At 37.9% G+C, this 20,606-nt stretch overlaps 2 protein-coding genes and 1 long non-coding RNA gene across 11 annotated transcripts in view; 1 reads left to right on the top strand and 2 right to left on the bottom strand.

The window, feature by feature from the left end:
- Nucleotides 1-20,606, top strand: part of LOC148736978 (uncharacterized) — a 323,637-nt gene that overhangs the window by 204,736 nt on the left and 98,295 nt on the right. The gene's annotated exons all lie outside the window — the stretch shown is intronic.
- LOC148736982 (adhesion G protein-coupled receptor L4-like) lies at nucleotides 603-17,286 on the bottom strand. 4 transcript variants are annotated; one of them, XM_088750682.1, is made up of 19 exons: nucleotides 17,192-17,286; nucleotides 12,773-13,075; nucleotides 11,594-11,697; nucleotides 11,328-11,387; nucleotides 9,911-10,118; nucleotides 8,784-8,891; nucleotides 8,210-8,297; nucleotides 7,726-7,816; nucleotides 5,392-5,441; nucleotides 4,690-4,816; nucleotides 4,496-4,599; nucleotides 4,014-4,116; nucleotides 3,745-3,895; nucleotides 2,944-3,025; nucleotides 2,530-2,596; nucleotides 2,274-2,356; nucleotides 1,920-2,040; nucleotides 1,580-1,620; nucleotides 603-1,458 (listed from the first exon to the last, which is right to left on the bottom strand). In XM_088750682.1, the coding sequence occupies exons 2-19, from the start codon at nucleotides 12,963-12,965 to the stop codon at nucleotides 1,368-1,370; spliced, it is 1,872 nt and encodes a 623-aa protein (XP_088606808.1). In that variant the 5' UTR covers nucleotides 12,966-13,075; nucleotides 17,192-17,286; the 3' UTR covers nucleotides 603-1,367. The 4 variants fall into 4 exon arrangements, with proteins under 4 accessions (XP_088606808.1, XP_088606809.1, XP_088606810.1 ...); XM_088750683.1 differs by having other exon boundaries at nucleotides 11,594-11,694; XM_088750684.1 differs by lacking the exons at nucleotides 12,773-13,075; nucleotides 17,192-17,286 and adding an exon at nucleotides 10,474-10,624 and having other exon boundaries at nucleotides 11,594-11,610.
- LOC148736981 (adhesion G protein-coupled receptor D1-like) lies at nucleotides 16,200-20,579 on the bottom strand. The gene is made up of 6 exons (XM_088750761.1): nucleotides 20,478-20,579; nucleotides 19,924-19,990; nucleotides 19,726-19,808; nucleotides 19,383-19,503; nucleotides 18,952-18,993; nucleotides 16,200-18,845 (listed from the first exon to the last, which is right to left on the bottom strand). Exons 1-6 carry the CDS (start codon nucleotides 20,480-20,482, stop codon nucleotides 18,696-18,698), a joined length of 468 nt encoding a protein of 155 aa, XP_088606887.1. The 5' UTR covers nucleotides 20,483-20,579; the 3' UTR covers nucleotides 16,200-18,695.

The following is a 20,606-nucleotide window of genomic DNA, read 5'->3' as shown; positions in this document are numbered from 1 at the left end:
AAACAGTTTCTTTAGAAACTATCAGCCTTTACCTAAAAAAATTAGTTCACTAAAAATCACGAATGTGGATCGATGTTGTCAATGAATACTTTTATTTTTTTCTTCCTCTCCTTTACATATATGCTTTGGTATTCGATATGGCTAGCGTTTCGTCCAGAAAACTACATAGAAGTGTCAAATAGTAGTTTCAACTACTCGCATGGGGGAAGAACAAATAAAGTTTCGTGAGATAGCCGTAATGTTTGAAGGCCTTAAAATGCGAGAGAATATTTGATGTGAAATATTTATTTTCCGCGACATTTCAACCTCTACGTTTGTCGATCGTTGTAGTGGTTTTATTTTGGTCAGAACGGTCGTTTCGTTTCGTTTGTTTCGTCTTGGTCCTTACGGTCCTTTCGTTGTGGTCGTTTCGCTTTTTCTGTTTTGGTCGTTTCGCTTGTTTCGATTCGGTCGCTTACCAGTTGAATTGGTGGAATCAGGGCGCCTTATACCTGTAACCTGTGGGTATCACTTTTAAAATAAATACTTCGACTTAATTTACTAAATACCCTTTTGCTTTTCTTTACGATATGATGAAAGATAAAAGCGAAAATGAACCGAAATGTTTCAAAGATTAGTGTCTCATACCCTAATAAGACAACTGTGATTTTATTCATACTACTGACAGCAGAATATGTAATCTTATTTAGAGGCAACTGAGTATAACAAATGCATGATATGACATTTACTAACATCTTACTAGATTGTAGTTTCCCTTGAAGGGCAATCATATCTATCGCACGAATTGAACTAACCATTATGTAGCGGACTGACTACCCTTAAATGTAACAATGAATCATAACAACCGGCCTCCAAAATATCTCATTAGGATAAACTAACGCACTTTCCTGAAGAAATGTGCGTGTTGTTGACACATACGATGGGCTAAAATTAAATGAAAGTACTTGTTTTCCATCTAAAGAACCTGCCTGCATCTATTTAAGAGCCTAGACAACGTTAATGGCTGATGACTCTAGAAAACTGGTCTAATTAGGGTTAGACACGTTGACACAAATATCAATAATACCCTTTTCTAAAGAGTTTGTATGTCGTTAACACCTTTGATAAGCTAGAGGTACTCGTTTTCCATCAAGAGAAGCTATTAGCATCTAGTTGAAAACTTAGACAACGCTAAAGGCGGATAACTCTAGAAAGCTGGCCTAATATGGATTAGACTATCTGACGCAATTTTCAGTAACAACTGCCGCTCTACAAACATTTAATCCAATTCTCAACCTCTCCTGATCCCGTTTCTTAAGTTAATTGTTTTTTCAGTTCATATTAATGATAAGGCCCCAGTTCAACTGCCCTCGCATCTCCAACATCACTCAGATTAGCCTATGAGCTCTTCTTTGTGGAGTTTTCTTTGCTAACAGATGGAAAAACAGTGTTGACTTTTCTGTTGAATCGCTCTTTAATCTGCAGAGAGAGAAACAACTTAAACAAACGAAAACATCCAAACACACACACGTACAAACACATAGAAATTCAAGTTTGAAAGTCTCATTACCCACATGTTTTCTTCTTACATTAAACTTACAGGCTGTTTCGCAGACAGTGAAGGGAAAAAATCAGGAAACCCTTAAATAAGAAAAAGATTTTTAAGATTAATCTCTTATTTCCTTACTATATGCGATTGTGATTTTTTTTCTTTGTCAAATATCTCAGAGCTAGTGCTATGACGTAAATAAAATCTTTAACTACGAGAATGACGCGGAAAATTTGTTTATTTTCTTTTTAATTTTATGCTCTCCTGTAATATTTACAAATACTGGAGCTACATTATAAACTCAGTTGATGAAAACACGTTATCTCTATACATTATAGAGACACTCCATACGGATAATTTTATTAATGAACAAAGAGGATGAAGCACTCACCTGAGTAGAGTTGAGGATAGTAAAAATGTAAACGAAAGCTTTGTGTAACGGCGATAAAAGACCAAATAGCCACGTGACACCCAGCAGGGGAATCATCACCGCGCATGCTCTTATGCTAAGTCTAAAGGACGGGAAAAATTTAAGACATGGTGTTCTTAAACGTTTATTAACTGCATCTCTTCCTCAAAAGTATTTCTGGTCATCAGAAATCATCATGCTTTACTAATTAATTAACAAATGAGGAGGTTAGGCAAATATAATTAAAAGGATGATTAAAAAATTTGATAAGATTCTGTTGCAATTTCTGGCAGAAAAAGTATTTCTTTTTATCCTAATTTTGAAGATCTATCTCACCGTATTTGCTGAGTTTGCTTATCTCCTGTTGGCTGCATTTTGGTCATCTCCCTTATGACTCGAATGAGTATCAAAATGTTGACCTTAGAGGGGAAGGATATGAATATAAAATTGTATTGAAGTATGTCTGTTGGGCACATCAAACGTTAAACTAGAATCCCAAAGAATAATGTCAAAAGAAAGTGATCCAAACGTTAAACTAAAATCCCAAATAATAATGTCAAAAGAAAGTGATCAATCCAAATCAGGAACTTACAACTTCAACCGTAATCACAAATGTGACAAATATCCAAATCAAGCTGTTAGCTGAGGACATCCAACAACTACAGAAACAAAGAGAAACAAAAAGAGAGACAGAGAGAAAAAAATAGGTACTACTGGATTTCAATTTCACAATATTCCCGATCACTTTTTTTAACCGAAGGTAACATCCGTACAATGAAAGAGACTCTAAGTTGAAGGCTGGCTTACAGGGACAAAGGTTATAGGTACGATATAGAGGGCACATTAATGCACTTAACGAAAAAAGGGTGAGAAAAGGCGAAATAAAGCGAATTGAGCCTCAAAACTTTAACGACTGAGATGGACAAAAGGAGAAGTGAATAGAAAAGAACTTTAAAAAAGCATTTTCCAAAAAAGAAGAGCAGTGAAAGCAAAATTTCCTTCTTACTATTTATCACTGGTATAGCTCAGCATTCTTTTTTTTCCAGCAGAGATGCTCAATGAAATGGCTACCATAACGACTGGAAAGCCTATAACGACATTATAAACCAAATACAGTGATTCAAAATGATGCACGAGTCAATAAAATGATTCACAACAATGTATGATAAAGGCCCTAGCAAACGGCTTCAACATCCATTCGATTTTGTTAAACGCTGTTGAAAGGTTCTTGAATGATGTTGAACGGTGTGTTGGGCAAACGGTTTCAACATTTCATTAAACAAAACTTAGCGAGTGGCCTGGTAATTAGCTTCAGGCCCCTGCTTTTTGCACGCCTGAGACACATGCAAAGGCGTCGTTTTGAAATGAAACAATAGATCGCTCGTACGGTTTACAACAAAGTTCGCTCGTTATTAGCGGTTTCTGTAGCTTTTGAAATTTTGAATGATGAGGATAGAAAAACCCGAAGGAGAAAGACAAGGCAATGGATCGGAACAACATCGTGAAGGAATTAACGATCGAAGACACAGCGGAATATGAAAAGTGCGGGACCAAATGACTTCAACTCCGCGTTAACATTCCGAACATACCAGAGAACAATAGAAATGTTGATCTGATGTTAGAGCAAAGTTTAAAGGCTTTTAAACTCTTTCAACATCGATTCAACATCGTTTCGACACGTTTCAACATGGTGGAAAGAGGGTGGCTAATGCTTTCAACACTGTCATTCAAAAAGATCGAAAGGATGTTGAAGCAAATGTTGAAGCCATTTCCTAGGGCCTTAAGTTCAATTTTAAAAGCAAAATACCCCATGAGATGACGTGATACATGTGCATCTTGGTGTTGATGTTATAAACTTTTACAACAAACAGGTAGAGATAAATTCCCTCCACCAGCATCCAGCAGAAAGCAGCCATCAAGAAATATTGCATTAGAGCTGCCATTGTGACACAAACAGCCTGCAAAAAGAAAAAAAAAACACAAATAAACAAAGGGAAGACAAGAACTGCAACTGCTATGTTGCTTTCGATAATGAATTATTTGAATTTACTCAACGAATGGTGAGAAACCGCCAACCTTGTTCTCCGTGGCGTTTATTCCAGCGAGGAAGATGATTTGTCCAGCTCCGAGAGACACCGCGAGATTTAAGCGTATTTGAGAAAGAGGTTGACGAACATCTCTGATAAAATTAAAAGATTTGTAAGGTACATTGTAACGAAAGAAAGCCTGAAGGAAAGCAAGAGAGTTTAGTTAAAACACACCAATAGCAAAGCCAAGTAAAACAAATCCGTAATTATTAGACTGATGCCCTTTCTCTTCTCTTTATTGATGTAAATGTAAAGTGCACAAGATACAACGAACTAACATTAGGGCGACTGAAGGCAGAAGAACTTGGACATTCGCTGATAACGAGTGATGCCCAACATATACTGTTCGAAGTAAGAAAATCTCATCTATTTTTTGTATGAACACTAAGCATGCGTTGCTCTTGTTGATATGAAACATCTTCAAAGACATTTTATACCTTACTTTCATGATTGTTCTGTAACAGTACTTACGTGAGGAAAGAATACAGAATAACTGTCGAGAGCATTCCGATGATAGAGAGACTGAGTCCTACGTATGTGATGATCTCCAGAATTGCTATGTCCTTCTCGAAGAGCTGCGTCAAGAGAAAAAAAAAAGGTGATAAATTGATTGAATTGAGCACACGGAACTACTTCTTGGAGGAAAATTAATAAAAGAAACCTACTTTTATGCCACCGCTGAAGTCAACTAAGACGGCAAAATGAGTCAAATGATTGCAGCCACAAACTGTTTCTTCAGAATTGTTATTCCGAGGCTCCACATGACAACCCTCCTCTGAAAACCCGTCTGGACTAAAAAAAACTAATATTGCATCATTGAAAATACGAATAATGATTTCAAGTAGAAAAACAAATTCTGTGAGGACTCAAACATCACTCACATTGTTTTGGTATTTCATAGCAAAAAGCCATTAGCTTCCTCCCAGTGATATACAACGATGACGAGGTATACTTTAGAGGCAGATGAAACATTTTGCAAGAAAGATCTAGACTCTCGAAATGCCCTAATATCCCATCAGTTGTGAAAAAAACAACAACAAATCAAAACAAAAGCAAAAAAAAAACCAAAGGAACGAAACAAATAACAAGGAAAAACAATAAAAGCTCGCACAGTTTCTACGAGGTATTCCTTTGGAACCCAGCAGTTTGATTATAAGATTTTGGACAGTGCAATATTTTGTCTGGTAAGAGAGAACTGGTGGTTCACACTTCACCTCAGATTAGCTAATCGTCAAGAATCATTACCGATAATGTAATCTGAAATTCAGGACTACCTTCATCGCAAATGGGCGTTTGACGAATAATTTTCTATTTTTATACTCAGTCATGAACTGAAAAAGAATAGAGAGTCCTAAAGTATTTTGTACCTCTTTTTGGAGCCACTCCAAAACATACAATATTTTTCTCCGTCAACGACCTGAAGATAGATTTTATACGTATTACTTGTAAATCTAAAAAATCGAGTATCCGGATGGGATTTGAACCCACGACCCTCCGTGATCTAGTCGGATGCTCTAACCACTGAGCTACAGGAGACTCTATGGTGAGCAAGGGTCAATTAGTGGGTATTGACTGGAACCGCATCACGCGGCTACACAGCCAAACATCAGCTAGCGCATAGAAGCTCACTAACAGCATCACGCTGTCACATTAAAGCATCACATGCATTAAAGCATCACATGCAAGCCAACCATCCTCCAAAGTGAGCGTGTAGAAATGAAAATAAACAATTTAAAAAATCGAGTATCCGGATGGGATTTGAACCCACGACCCTCCGTGATCTAGTCGGATGCTCTAACCACTGAGCTACAGGAGACTCTATGGTGAGCAAGGGTCAATTAGTGGGTATTGACTGGAACCGCATCACGCGGCTACACAGCCAAACATCAGCTAGCGCATAGAAGCTCACTAACAGCATCACGCTGTCACATTAAAGCATCACATGCATTAAAGCATCACATGCAAGCCAACCATCCTCCAAAGTGAGCGTGTAGAAATGAAAATAAACAATTTAAAAAATCGAGTATCCGGATGGGATTTGAACCCACGACCCTCCGTGATCTAGTCGGATGCTCTAACCACTGAGCTACAGGAGACTCTATGGTGAGCAAGGGTCAATTAGTGGGTATTGACTGGAACCGCATCACGCGGCTACACAGCCAAACATCAGCTAGCGCATAGAAGCTCACTAACAGCATCACGCTGTCACATTAAAGCATCACATGCATTAAAGCATCACATGCAAGCCAACCATCCTCCAAAGTGAGCGTGTAGAAATGAAAATAAACAATTTAAAAAATCGAGTATCCGGATGGGATTTGAACCCACGACCCTCCGTGATCTAGTCGGATGCTCTAACCACTGAGCTACAGGAGACTCTATGGTGAGCAAGGGTCAATTAGTGGGTATTGACTGGAACCGCATCACGCGGCTACACAGCCAAACATCAGCTAGCGCATAGAAGCTCACTAACAGCATCACGCTGTCACATTAAAGCATCACATGCATTAAAGCATCACATGCAAGCCAACCATCCTCCAAAGTGAGCGTGTAGAAATGAAAATAAACAATTTAAAAAATCGAGTATCCGGATGGGATTTGAACCCACGACCCTCCGTGATCTAGTCGGATGCTCTAACCACTGAGCTACAGGAGACTCTATGGTGAGCAAGGGTCAATTAGTGGGTATTGACTGGAACCGCATCACGCGGCTACACAGCCAAACATCAGCTAGCGCATAGAAGCTCACTAACAGCATCACGCTGTCACATTAAAGCATCACATGCATTAAAGCATCACATGCAAGCCAACCATCCTCCAAAGTGAGCGTGTAGAAATGAAAATAAACAATTTAAAAAATCGAGTATCCGGATGGGATAATCTGTCATGGGATTTGTTTGGCTGTGTAGCCGCGTGATGCGGTTCCAGTCAATACCCACTAATTGACCCTTGCTCACCATAGAGTCTCCTGTAGCTCAGTGGTTAGAGCATCCGACTAGATCACGGAGGGTCGTGGGTTCAAATCCCATCCGGATACTCGATTTTTTAAATTGTTTATTTTCATTTCTACACGCTCACTTTGGAGGATGGTTGGCTTGCATGTGATGCTTTAATGCATGTGATGCTTTAATGTGACAGCGTGATGCTGTTAGTGAGCTTCTATGCGCTAGCTGATGTTTGGCTGTGTAGCCGCGTGATGCGGTTCCAGTCAATACCCACTAATTGACCCTTGCTCACCATAGAGTCTCCTGTAGCTCAGTGGTTAGAGCATCCGACTAGATCACGGAGGGTCGTGGGTTCAAATCCCATCCGGATACTCGATTTTTTAAATTGTTTATTTTCATTTCTACACGCTCACTTTGGAGGATGGTTGGCTTGCATGTGATGCTTTAATGCATGTGATGCTTTAATGTGACAGCGTGATGCTGTTAGTGAGCTTCTATGCGCTAGCTGATGTTTGGCTGTGTAGCCGCGTGATGCGGTTCCAGTCAATACCCACTAATTGACCCTTGCTCACCATAGAGTCTCCTGTAGCTCAGTGGTTAGAGCATCCGACTAGATCACGGAGGGTCGTGGGTTCAAATCCCATCCGGATACTCGATTTTTTAAATTGTTTATTTTCATTTCTACACGCTTACTTGTAAATCGACCCAATAAAACACAGTTTTACGGAGGTTATCTTTTGGTGTCCATGCAGTTACCTTTAGGTTTCTGAACTTCATGATGGCATTTCGTTGCAATTTTTCAGGTTTGGGATCCATGGCTACCGTTATTATCCTACTGTTAACATACCTGTAGAGAAAAAATGTTGTAAAAATTAACGGGTTTAATAATAGCTCAGAATGCTATCAAGCTATGCAAACCAATGCACGAATTAACTCCATAATGAAATATTTTTTCTTCATGATTATATAATGAGAATGAAATTTTACTTCTCCTTTTTCGACCTAACCGTTCAAAAACTGTCTTAATGTGTTAAAAAATGGACTTAGGTCACATCCACTTTATGGCAAATAAACTTATAGTAGTCAGATTAAAGACGTGCGAAACTAGAAATAAGACCGGTACCGTTTATTATGCTTCCCCTAAATTTGATTAGTTTAATTTCCTACGACATAGCCCATCACTCATTCCATTCAAGTTAAGTATGAATCAGTTCTCAAATGATTAATTGTTTACTGTCACCTTGAATGGCCAGTTTCATTCCCGATTGACTTTCCTCCCAGCAATAACTCATGGAGATCCTTGTAGACGCACCCAACAACCACTGACCCTAAACGGTGAACAGTCAGCCAGTGTAAAAATGCCCTTGTAGCCCCGTAAGGGTTAGGCCAGTTATATACGTACTCCAAATCACTAGCCGGACACGAGTGATTTGTAAACTTTTCAAATATTCCTCCAATATGCATCGTAAGTGGTTCAGCACGCTGGTTAACAAATCGAAACCTAGGTCTATTGTTTTTGTAAGAAATATACTTCAGTTTTCTCTGGGTTTCCCGGTGCAAAAAGCAATAGGTTTTTGACCCATCAGAGAGTTCGTAGCTTCTAAGCTGTTCTATTTCATAAATTTACAAAAAATACGCTGTTAATAAAAATAAATCTAAACTCTAAAACACAGGAGAGCACCCAGTTTGAATTTGCTATTGATAAACCAAATCTTTCAGCGTATCAAAAGTATTAAGATACATGTAAGATGCAAATAAAATCAAAACAAAATTCTACTTTATGATTTACAGTTAAATATGAGTTGAACACAAACCATTCTCAGAAAAATCTTCAGATGAAATATTAATACTAGCTTGCCATTCTTCTTCGTTGAGGAAAAAGCCAGTCGCATTTTGGCGGTAGCCTCTTTGAATACCCATAACTATCGGAAGAAGAAGAAGATGAGCTGTAGCATATCTAGATCTTTCTTTTAATAATAATAATAATAATAATAATAACTATTATTATTATTATCATTATTATTCGTATAATGCACGATCCTCGCAGTAGAGAGCGCTATTTATGCAATAGCGAAAATCAGACCTGAAAAAAATCAGTGCTGTACGGGACTCGAACCACTGACCTCTGCGATACTAGTGCAGCGCTCTACCTATTGAGCTAACAAGCCAACTAGGAGCAGGCCGTTAAGTTGATTCGTAATAAACCCGTGATAATAAATCAGATACAATGAATATATGAAGTTCAAATATTTATTACGAATCAACTTAACTGCCTGCTCCTAGTTAGCTTGTTAGCTCAATTAATAGAGCGCTGCACTAGTATCGCAGAGGTCAGTGGTTCGAATCCCGTGCAGGCCTGATTTTTTTCAGGTCTGATTTTCGCTTTTCCATAAATAGCGCTCTCCACTGCGAGGATCGTGCATCATACGTATCTACAACCACAGTTCAAAATATATGAACTTCATATATTCATTGTATCATTATTATTACTGTTATCATTACTATCAATAACAATCAAATTTTTTAGGTAGATTGGCAGTACTACACTGCGATTCGTTAAAAGAGAATCTGACTTGACCCAATGCAATTAAAATATACTATTGAATCCTATTGATATCATTAAAATATATAAAATATCAAGGGCATGAAATACTCAAACAGCAGAGAATGGAAAATACCTATTAACAGAGAGAATATTACTTTCCTTCAACGGGAATTTCATCCCTCAGTCTTGCAATTACTTGCATCAGCCAGAGAGACCAGAGACCGACAAGTTTCATGCGCTTAATATTATTTCTGTGGGCCTTTCAGAACGTCCCTTGTACTCATTTATTTAGGCTAAACAATAGATTGACCATTGAGCCGGTCAATTTGTCAGATACTCATTTAAAAATCATGAAATTATAGAAAACGACAAAGGGAGGACGTGTTTTTAACTCACCCATTTTTTGGCTTATGATCTTCGCGGATGGCTTCGTTCTGCTCAAATGGTGTTTACCATAATTTAGAGCAAACTCCTCGAAGGCGATTGCCAGTTCAAAAATGGATTTTCGTCTTTTTTCATCTTCTCTATTAAGTAGTTGAGCTCTATGGGGTTTTATGATGCTCAGAAAACGATCAGTGAAGACTTCAAATACGCGCATAGCTTCCTATAATGCCAAAAGATTGAATATGTTTAATTATATAAAACGAAGGTTTGGATAATGGATTGCCACCCCTGAGAAAAGCCGCAATGGTAAGGAGTTTAGAAGTATTGCATAGTTTTGTAGGTGTATCTAACATCGCTAATCAGTTTCTGATACTTCACACGCTTTTTACGTCACTCTTTAGGGTTCATGAATTTTCTAGAAGAGGAGGAAAACCAAAACACGAAAAGAAAAACCGAAAATGAGTTGGCCTTGGTCAAGGCATTTCCTGCGGCTGAAAGCAAAAACCTATCACCTGGAAGATTTATGAAGTTTATATAACGGACAAATTGAGACATGGTTGATCTTTTTCACTAACCATTTAGCCAATGAATTCACTGAATTGTGCGTTGATGTGGAAGTTCTCTTCCTGCCTTTAAGTAGTTATCGAGTCCAGCATTCAGGGAGAAATTACATTTCTATCCGTGGCGATTTATCTCTATTCATCTGTGTTACTTTGAATTTTTCTACTTTACCATCCAAAATGTCAACGTAAGGAGATAGAAAAAACACATCTTAAGAATTCTTAAAGGCAAAAGAGCTTGTAATTAGGATTAATTCCAATTTGGACTGAGTGGAACCTATAGGCGAGGTAAGAGTAAATTTCAGCTGAGACTTACAAACTCGATTTAAAAAAAATTAACAGATTATACTTGACTTTTTTCACCGCCGTTCTTACATATAAGGGACTACTATTCTGAAGGTGTAGTCTGATCGTCCGGGTGAGTGTAGTCCTGAGAAGGACTGTTGTCGGTGGCAGTGACTGACGTTTCGACAACCTGTGCGGAAGTCATCATCAGAGTCAAGTGAGTGATTGTTGTCAGTAGAATTCTACTGACAACAATCACTCACTTGACTCTGATGATGACTTCCGCACAGGTTGTCGAAACGTCAGTCACTGCCACCGACAACAGTCCTTCTCAGGACTACACTCACCCGGACGATCAGACTACACCTTCACATGTGACCCCCGGGTTCAAACCATTTACTGGACTACTATTCCTTAGAAAAGGTATCCATATCTGGCACACTTTATTTCGAAGCTTTTCTCCTAGACATGAATACTTATAAAGCTTTCCAACAACTTTAGTCACCTCTCTAATTATCGCGCATGCCATATTACTAAGTATCCTAATCATGATTACGATAGATAAGGAATTAGCATGTTCATACCTTCAAAGAACTGTTTCTCTTGACATCTATCTTACTCAATTTAGAAACAGAATCATTTGCCTGTAGCAAAGAAAGAGAGGCGAACTTTGTGATGAGATTCCTCCACGTAAATAATCAACCCTGTGAAATTTGCCTCGCCTCCAACTCGTGGCTTCGTAGTTTATACCTGGGAGACACAGGTTCGAATCCTGTCGAAGCCTAAATTGATAAATGCTAAACAGCACGATAGTGGTAGATACAAGGGTAAGAAAAATTACAATACACACCAGATTCTCAATTTCCTCTGATGTCGATGACGGAGATGTCTTAGTTGGCGATGGTGCTGACGAAGACGACCATGGAGACGGTGAGGATGGCGATAGCGCTGCTGCTGCCGATAATGATGAGGATGACGGTGATGAGGATGATGGTGATGAGGATGATGATGTCCATGAGGAAAAAAAATGATAATAGGAAATTTAAGCAAACCACGACAGCGACGGCAACGAGAATGTGGAAAAACAATAGATCTAATTGGCAGAACAATAGCCCGGCACGTGAGTTTTAAAACTTTGTACATTTCTTAGCCGTCCTTTACAAAACAACAATGTGAAATCACCAAAATTTGCATTTTCTGCGAACCGAAACCACTGTGGCAAATTATTTTAATTTACATTTGGAACTAAACGCTACTTTTGAGCTACAATTGAGCTAACCGCCTCCCGGTTAGCTCAATTGGTAGAGCGCCGGACTGTTGTGCGGGAGGTCGTGAGCTCAGATCCGGCCGGACCAACACTCAGGGTCTTTAATTAACTGAGAAGAAAGTGCTGCCTCTGTAACAATATTTGCAAATGGTTAGACTTTCTAGTCTTCTCGGATAGGGACGATAAATAGAGGTCCCGTCTCCTGCAGGGTTGGGGTAGGAGACGTTAATTTCCCACACACGAGATTACTGTGTGATGGATGTCCTTCCCGGGGTGGGATGGGTGGGTAAAAAAGGAGTTAGGTGTCAATTGGAACGAAAGTTCTGTTCCTTTCTCCTATCATTCCTGTGGCGAATTAATTAAACTTAAACTTAAACTTAAACTTTTATGCGTTATGTTGAGTTTGAGGTCTGGCGCCCTATGAGACGGTAAACACATGCAGTCATTTTCTAAATTCTAACTAAAAGTAGAAACTCATTATTTAATCGATGTCTTCCATGGGGTTGCCGTCATGACTGCATAAGTTCCCTATTGGTGAGAGAAAGGAAGGTGACGATGTTTTTAAAGGAGCTAAATGTTGAAATAAGTCTATTGTTACAATGAAATTTAGTTAAACTGAGATTGTAAAGCTACGATAAGGCGCGAGGAATTCGAAAAATAAGATATTGGGACATTGTATTTCATGCATAATATATCAAGTAATCAATCATGGTACAAAAAAAAAAAAATCCTTTCAGAATTGATTTTGCTAATGGTACTCACGGTAAGCCTGGGAATTTTCTGTTCCCTGCACTGTCGAACCTTGAGTTGTGAAAACTTGAGTTGCTGTAGGCGTGATATATGTAATAACATTTGATGGGTATATATCGGAAGTGGTGCATTGGTGTTTGGGACATCTGGTGCACGTGCGGAGTGTACCTTTGCCACAGCAGATATGAAAGGTTCCCAATGACATGAAACGTTTACAGCATAGACCATTTCCGTAACAATTTAGTCTATTCTGAATTGTTGCCTGAGCTCTAGTCCTGTGACATGTGGTAACGTCGCATGTCTGCGCACAGTGACCTGCGTTACAATACATACCACAAACGTTTGAACCTGCCTTGCAATGCTGCGTACAATTTCCCCCGCTGCATTCCAGACTACTGCGAGGCTGACGGATGTCACCAATTCTTAGTTTTATAAACACCTAATACTTCACAGCACCTTTCTAGAGAGACAAAATTTGTCACCCTGTGTTTCATCTGCACAACAATATACCATTAACAAAGATTGTTTGCTTTCTTTTGTTTTGGTTTGGTTTGTTTTAGTTTCAAGAATATGCAGCATTTAGTTCATTAATGCACTTGGGTTCATTATCATGATAAATTGTTTTTTCGTCATGCTCAGAGACATCCGATTTTCCCTCTTTGCAGGTGGCCGTTCAATGGTAAGAGTGACTACAAGTTGTCATAACTACGCCATGTGGGATAGGCATTGAGGAATACTTTTTCTTATTCTTGAGTATAAGGAATATTTCCATACAACGTCGTTGGTTTGTCCCTTAATAATTCAACTGAATGCATGGAAAATACAACAGTGGTAATGTAAATATTTAAGATTAAGATCAAAAGTGGAAAGGACATAAAGGAACCCAACAGACCCTTCTCATAGAAGACTTAAAATGTTGTTAGTTAGGCTACTATCTTCTGTAATTTGCCAGAAGTAATAGCTGGAAGAGCTTAGTGTTATCCTCCCATTAGCTTGTTCCAGAATTTGCATATCTTTAAATTTAAAATCTGGCTAAAAATTACAGCATCGTTATTTGCATGTTGGCGCGAGTTAAGTCGGGTTTTTAGTCTGTAGATCAATGTGCATTGCTTAACTCGCTCCTTGAAGTAAATCGCTTGAAATGCTATTTTCATTATATTCCTGGCTTTCTTATAGAAGCTGATGAGGTCGGCTTTAACAAAAGGCATCCTAATCTAGAGCCATTCTAAGCTCTAGCGGTCTCAGTTTCCGCTTTATTACTTTTTTTTCCAAGATTATACTGAAACCCATAGATTCTACTCCTAGGGGTATATTTGTAAGACATAATCTACGAAATTAAATCTTCTAAGAAGAATGTTGGTACTCAGTCAACAGAGTTATTGATAACAGGAGTGTTCCCCACACTTTACAATCAGCCATGATCATTTTTCCATCGATATGGGGGTCAGGTTTTTTTACAGCATCACACTCAACCAAAGGCAAACTTTTTACAAATTAGTATTAGCTGTAAATCAGCTCAAAATTCCCTTCCTAGCGTTGTAATTGTGAGGTTGTGGGCGTCCTCTATTTAGCAATAAGCCTCTATTTAGCAATAAGCCAGTCGCTTATTGCTGGCATGTTATGCGGGTAATTGACTGTCATTCAAATTATTGACGTCGGGTCTTTCCCTCCAAATTTAGTCACAATAAGTACTTTACACCTGTTTTGAACTACAGTACAGACATAACACGTATGGAATAAGCAGATCAAGAAACTGGTTCATTGCAATTCTCATAACTCTTTCAATAGGCTAGCATGAGATAAACAATAACAAGGCGTAAAAATACTATTTTTGCAAGTATATAGTTCTAGGCTAAGGATATTAACTAAGCATCGACGGAAGGCATTTATTTTAATTTCAATACCAGTTACTAATTGGACTCTTAATCATTTAGCGAGTCAACGACGATCAGCTTTGTCTCTTCAGAGTGCCAGCGTCAAACGTGTCGCCTCGAGACAATTACAGCTCAGCTTGAAACAGGTCTGCTATAGAAGCTTTTCTTTTATCAATATTGATACCCACCAGGTGGTACAGAGATGTAGATGACCCCTGTTTATGCCATGCACCACACGATGCATATAATTCTTTTTTTCTTTCACTAGGTATGAGGGTTCTTTATTTTCACTACATTAACGTTTCGTTTCCGTTTCCTCATTCACAATGACGAATAGTCAACGCTATACTTTGTGGATCAGATTCACGCAGAATATGGTGGACAGCAATAATTAATTTGTTTTGTTTAAGCACGCACATCTTATAATTCACAATACTTTCCTGATTAGCTTTTTCCTCCAATATTGACGGTTTGGTATCTACTAGCATATACGAAATGCTTCGTAATCAACCGCCTGTTTCAGACTACCCTTAGGGTTTCTCAAAATTTTCAAGAAAATACATTCTGGAAAAAAAAGGAACGAAAAATTAATTTAATGTAATGACGGAGCAGTTTGAACAATTTTGTGAAACAGATTGCCATCGTGAATTCAGAAAGCTCTATCGATTTCCCTATGGTTTTTTACAAGTAAAGAATGGATGAAAGCGATTTCCTTTATAAAAACCTTCGGAACACCGATATTTTTTTTTCGTGCGTGATTACATAATAAAATACCGTTTTGCATTAAGGATGCAGTACTTGGCCTTCGAGGGTAGTTTCTTTAAATTTCCTTCTCTTTTTTAGCGGGGCTCCCACGCGCGCTTCGCGTGGAAAATTGTCAACCTCTTTTCGTTTGGATGTCACGTGACTGACCGAGCGTATCATTAATATTACGAACTTAGGAGCTCCGCTTTTAGGCTTGGCTAAATCTACATATTATATCAAACCACGCATTACTATTTTAACTATGGTATCCTTGGAAAAATTTGGTACAATTTTGAAACGCACACTGGTTATTAGCAAAAATGTATTTTCGTACTGAACTCTTTAGCCCGCCGAAGTGCAAATAGTCGATCATAACATGTCAACATAAATGACTCCTAAAAAGTTTCTAGTGGCAAAAATTTCTGGTTCTTGGATTTCTTTAATAACAACTGCATATAAATCAAGGCGATAAAATTCATAAGATTGAGATTTTTCCTCTATTACTGCGAACGGCAAACGTGAAGTTGTGACGTTTCAATTCGAAGAGAGTTGTTTTGCAGTATGTCATTTACAGCAAATTGTTCGTCTTGTTCTCAAAGCGTAACCAACATACTCTTTTTAAATTAACCTACCGTATATAAAGGGGGAGGGGTGGGGAGGGGTGAGGGTTGGGAGAGAGGTAAACCTCGTCTCTCCTATTTCTGCTCTAAAACCCCAAGAAATTGCACTCCCTTTTGATGATTTTTTAAGCCAGACTGATGCAAATTTGCAGCTGTTTCAGCTTAAAGTTCTGTTCTTTTATATAGTTATAGTAAACTAACCGCTTTCCTTTACCTTTATTGCGTTTTGAATGATCGCTTCCATTGCATTTTAGTGATGCGCTAGTTTTAATTCAAAGCCATCGAAACATTTGCGACGATAAAGAGTGCTACGTACCTCAGGATGAGAAAAAATTAAGTTTGAAAAAAACCTGGCTGAAGGGTAAAAATCTATTTCATTCCTTTGTTTTTAGTTAATAGGTAAACTATTTATCTTCACCAAGTATTGATTAATTTATTCATTATTAAAATGATTTTTTGCTATGGCAATAGGAAGATGAGATGGTGTTTGCTGTTCGACCAGTAGTTTTATGTTTTGTTGAGGTTTCTCAACACGTACAATCAAAATGACTTCATCCGTGTTATACAGTGGAATCCCGATTTCTCGAACCTCCAGGGGAAACGCAAATTGGTTCGAGAAATCGGGGGTTCGAGAAATCGGGGGTGAAATTACAAGTGAAGCAAATCCAAGCGAAACAAGGTTTGGTTCGAAACATCGGGAGGTTCGAGAAACCGAGGGTTCGAGAAATCGGGATTCCACTGTACAAGCAAAAAAGATGTCGCGCAAGAAAAAAATATTGAGAATGGAAAACATTAAAACATTAGAATGCGTGTTAAAATCAAGTCCAATACTAAGTATATGCAAAGAAGTCCAACACTACATGTTACAAGGTTTACTAACATGTCCCGTATATTGTAGGTTAATATAAGTTAAACAGAACAAATTAACCATTTTTATTAGCTTATGATTAAAATTATGTGAAAGACTCGCTGCTTTCAATATAAGCTTGCTGCTTAAACATACGATTGGGTAAAATTATTTATTTTTCATCAAAATAAGGTAATTACATCTTGCCAAGAGCTTAAACAGCACTAAAGGCTGATGACTCTGAAGAGCTAGCTTACCATCGATTATATTAGTATCACACAAACGAATACTGTTTTTTGAGAACGATGATTGTCTCGTGAATAGCCGTAAATACTATTCAACTAACCTTCTATAAATAGCTGTTACCTCCTTGTGGAAGATGTAGACAAATATCTAGCACCTCTTATTGTCAGCCTGCTTGATCCAGTTAATTAAGCTGAGCGTTTTTTCAGTTCAAATTCTATAGGAAAATTTGGGAAAATTCATTACCTGACGAGGAAATTCGGGGTTAAATTGCACGCGAAAACCAATACCGTACGAATCGCGAAGCGATGAGTGCGATATGGGTTTTCGAGTGCAATTTAACGCGGAATTCACGAGTCAGGTGATAAATTTTCCTTAGATCGCATCATTGAATAAAAATAGGAAAACAAGAAAACAGCAATAATTTTATTTGTTTTTTATCCTGGGCGCGCGCTACAGAAAGCCATTTCGGAGTCAACTGTCAGAACTGTCATTGCGTTAGCGAATAGTAAGCAAGGTCAATGTGCACGTTTGAACCTCTGTAATCTTTTATTTGAACCTGGTTTTTATATTCGTTTTCAGACTTTTTAAACAAGCTTCACACCATCAAAGGATAATGATGATATTTCGCTGAATTTATAAGCCGTTTATTTTTAACATCTCTTTTTCAAATTTCCAAATAATTTACTCGAGAAGGAAAATAATGTACACCTTTTACCTCTGGTGGCAAAACTGAAATGAAGTATGCAAGCGAAAGCAATGAGAGTTTAAAATCGCGATTGATCTAAGGTAAGTACCTTGAAGTGTAAATACGTGTATTGATTGATATCTTATACCTTTAAAAACAAAGAAGTGTTTCATGAAAAGTCCAAAAACTTCGATCTTTTTATCTGTAAAACTTCACTACAGACAACTGCCATTAGCAGTTATCGTTGGGATAAACATTTGACTGAAATTTGATGGAAATATTCACTGGAGAGTTGTTGAACGATACATTGGTGAACAGCCTACCTAGAGCTCTCGCTGTTAGACCATCACTGCCGTTATTCATAGCTTTTTATGTTATTTATTTATTTTTTTATGTTATTTATGTTATTGTTATCTACTGATGGAAGTGCAAGGTTGTTGACACAATGCAAATTTCTCGCAAAGGCAGTAGGTACGATTGAAAAGCCACCCAACTTGCTTGACATCCTTCGTTGTTTTACGAGAAGATTATGGCTGTAGGTGGATATTGAACCCGGGTTGACCCGACCTGTTAGCTCGGAGATTGTTTTTTCTGGGCCAAGTTCACAACATTTTCTCGCTTACGCGTTGTCGCGAGCGAAAGAGGTTTTTCGTGCCCCTCCAAGAATTTAAAGTTCAGTTCAAAACAGGGAAGAACCTCAGGCTCACTTTGAAAAACGCTTTTTTGTTTTTGGCTCTTTAAAAGGTGACAATGGTTTTGAAAACGCTTTAAACTGACTTAGTAACAAGACTTTGTAACAATTTGACGATAGTTGTTTTGCTTACTTAGATGCGAAACAATATCACTTAGCATCGTTTTTAACTCGCAATTCCACGCTAAATATCTCGCTTCCTTAACCAATCAGAATGCGAGATTGTATTCAATGATGCGATTCATTATAAGACTGCAGATTAACCGCCTTTACACCGCCGATATCACTCAGATTAACCTGTGAGCTCTTCCTTGTGGAGTTACCATTTTTTGTAAGTGGAAAAGCGGTGCTCACTTTTCTTTTGAACCGCTCTCTAATCTGCAAATAGACGAGAAAGTAATCAGAAAAAAAGCACTTAAATGTTTATTCAAGCTTTCAATCAAATTATCCATACTACATGTCTTTTTTTCCATATCGAACTTACCTGGCTGTTTCGCGCACAGTGAAGAGCGAAAATCAGGAAACCCTGAAAAAAGGAGGATCGTTTTCAAGATCATAATATGCAATTGAACTTTACTACATTAAACTTTTTTTCTCAAATATCTTAGATAATTCCAATTCGATCTGAACCGTGGACAAGAATAGCCACCCAGTGGATGTCCATTGCTAAATCATTTACTTATTTATTTAGATATGTAAATAACTTTAAAGTTATGAGAATGAAAAACAAAAAAGAAAGAATGTTACCCGTTCATTGACTTTTTTTTTCCTTTATTGCTTTATCCTCTAAGGTTTATTTCTTCATAATTCTTTGGCTAATGTTATCTGACTATGGCGACAATGTTTGAACATGAAGTACTAAAGACATTCGAAATGGAGGGCTCTAAATATGAAATAAGAGAATTGAACACTAACCCGAGAAGAGTTGAGGATGGTGAAGATGTAAACGAAAGCTTTGTGTAACGGTGATAGGAGACCAAATAACCACGTGGCACCCAGTAAGGGAATCATCACCACGCACGCCCTAAAGCCAATTCTGAAGGCGGATAAAAAGGTAAAATATGGGGTTTTTAAAATTAAATTCCATTTTTCCTCAAAATAATTTCTGGTTGTCAGAAATCCTTATGCTTTACTGACATCAACTAAAAACTGAGGAAGATGGGTGAATATCATTAAAAATCTAATTCAGAATTTGATTTTGTTAAAATCTCAGACTGAAATTGTCTTTTTTTGTCATATTGTTAAAACTCTATCTCACCGAATTTGCTGAATTTGCTTGTCTCCTATTGGCTGCATTCTGGTCATCTCCCTTATCACTCGTGCGAGAATCAAAATCTTGATCTAAAGGAGAGGATTTAAATATAGTTTTGTATTTAGTGTTGCTGTTGAACACATAAATTCTTAAACCGGAATCACAAATACCAATGCCAAAAGAAAATCAATATCTAAAACTTACAACTTCAATCATAATCCCAAATGCAATAAATATCCAGATTAAATCTCTAGTTGAGGATATCCAACAACTAAAGAAAAAAAGACAAAGGAAAAATAGAGTCAGTACTGCTGGATTTCAGGTTCACAATATTTCCAACCAGTCATGTGTCTGAAAGTGATATTCACGCATAGAAACTGTAGGTTGGAGGCTGACCTAAAGGGACGAAGACCATAAATTATGATAAGATGATATAGGTGAAATTCATTAAAACGATGATGAAGGGGAGGAAAAAAACAAATAAAACGAAGCGATAGTCAATACTTGAAGAAGTGGACCTAAAAAAAATCAGGAATATTGAGGAGAAAGACACTGAACATTTTATGCCTCTTAGTGTTCATCACTGGTATAGTTTTATATCCCATCCTTTTTAGGAGCGAGGCTCAATGAAATGGAGTGGCCACTATAATGACTGGCAAACCTATTATGAAACTATTTACGTTAATAATTATGATACAGTCTGGTGGCAAAATAATCCCTAACAATGTATGATGAGTACTACTGTACAACCAAAATACCCCATGACATGACGTGATAGACATGCAACTTTGTGTTGATGTTGAAAACTTTCACAACAAACAGGTAGAGATAAATTCCCTCCACCAGCATCCAACAGAAAGCAGCCATCAGGAAATACTGCATAAGAG

This window comes from Stylophora pistillata, chromosome 2, assembly GCF_964205215.1.
Source record: "Stylophora pistillata chromosome 2, jaStyPist1.2, whole genome shotgun sequence".
Taxonomy (NCBI): Eukaryota; Metazoa; Cnidaria; class Anthozoa; order Scleractinia; family Pocilloporidae; genus Stylophora; species Stylophora pistillata.
This window is presented reverse-complemented; position numbering and strand designations above follow the sequence as displayed.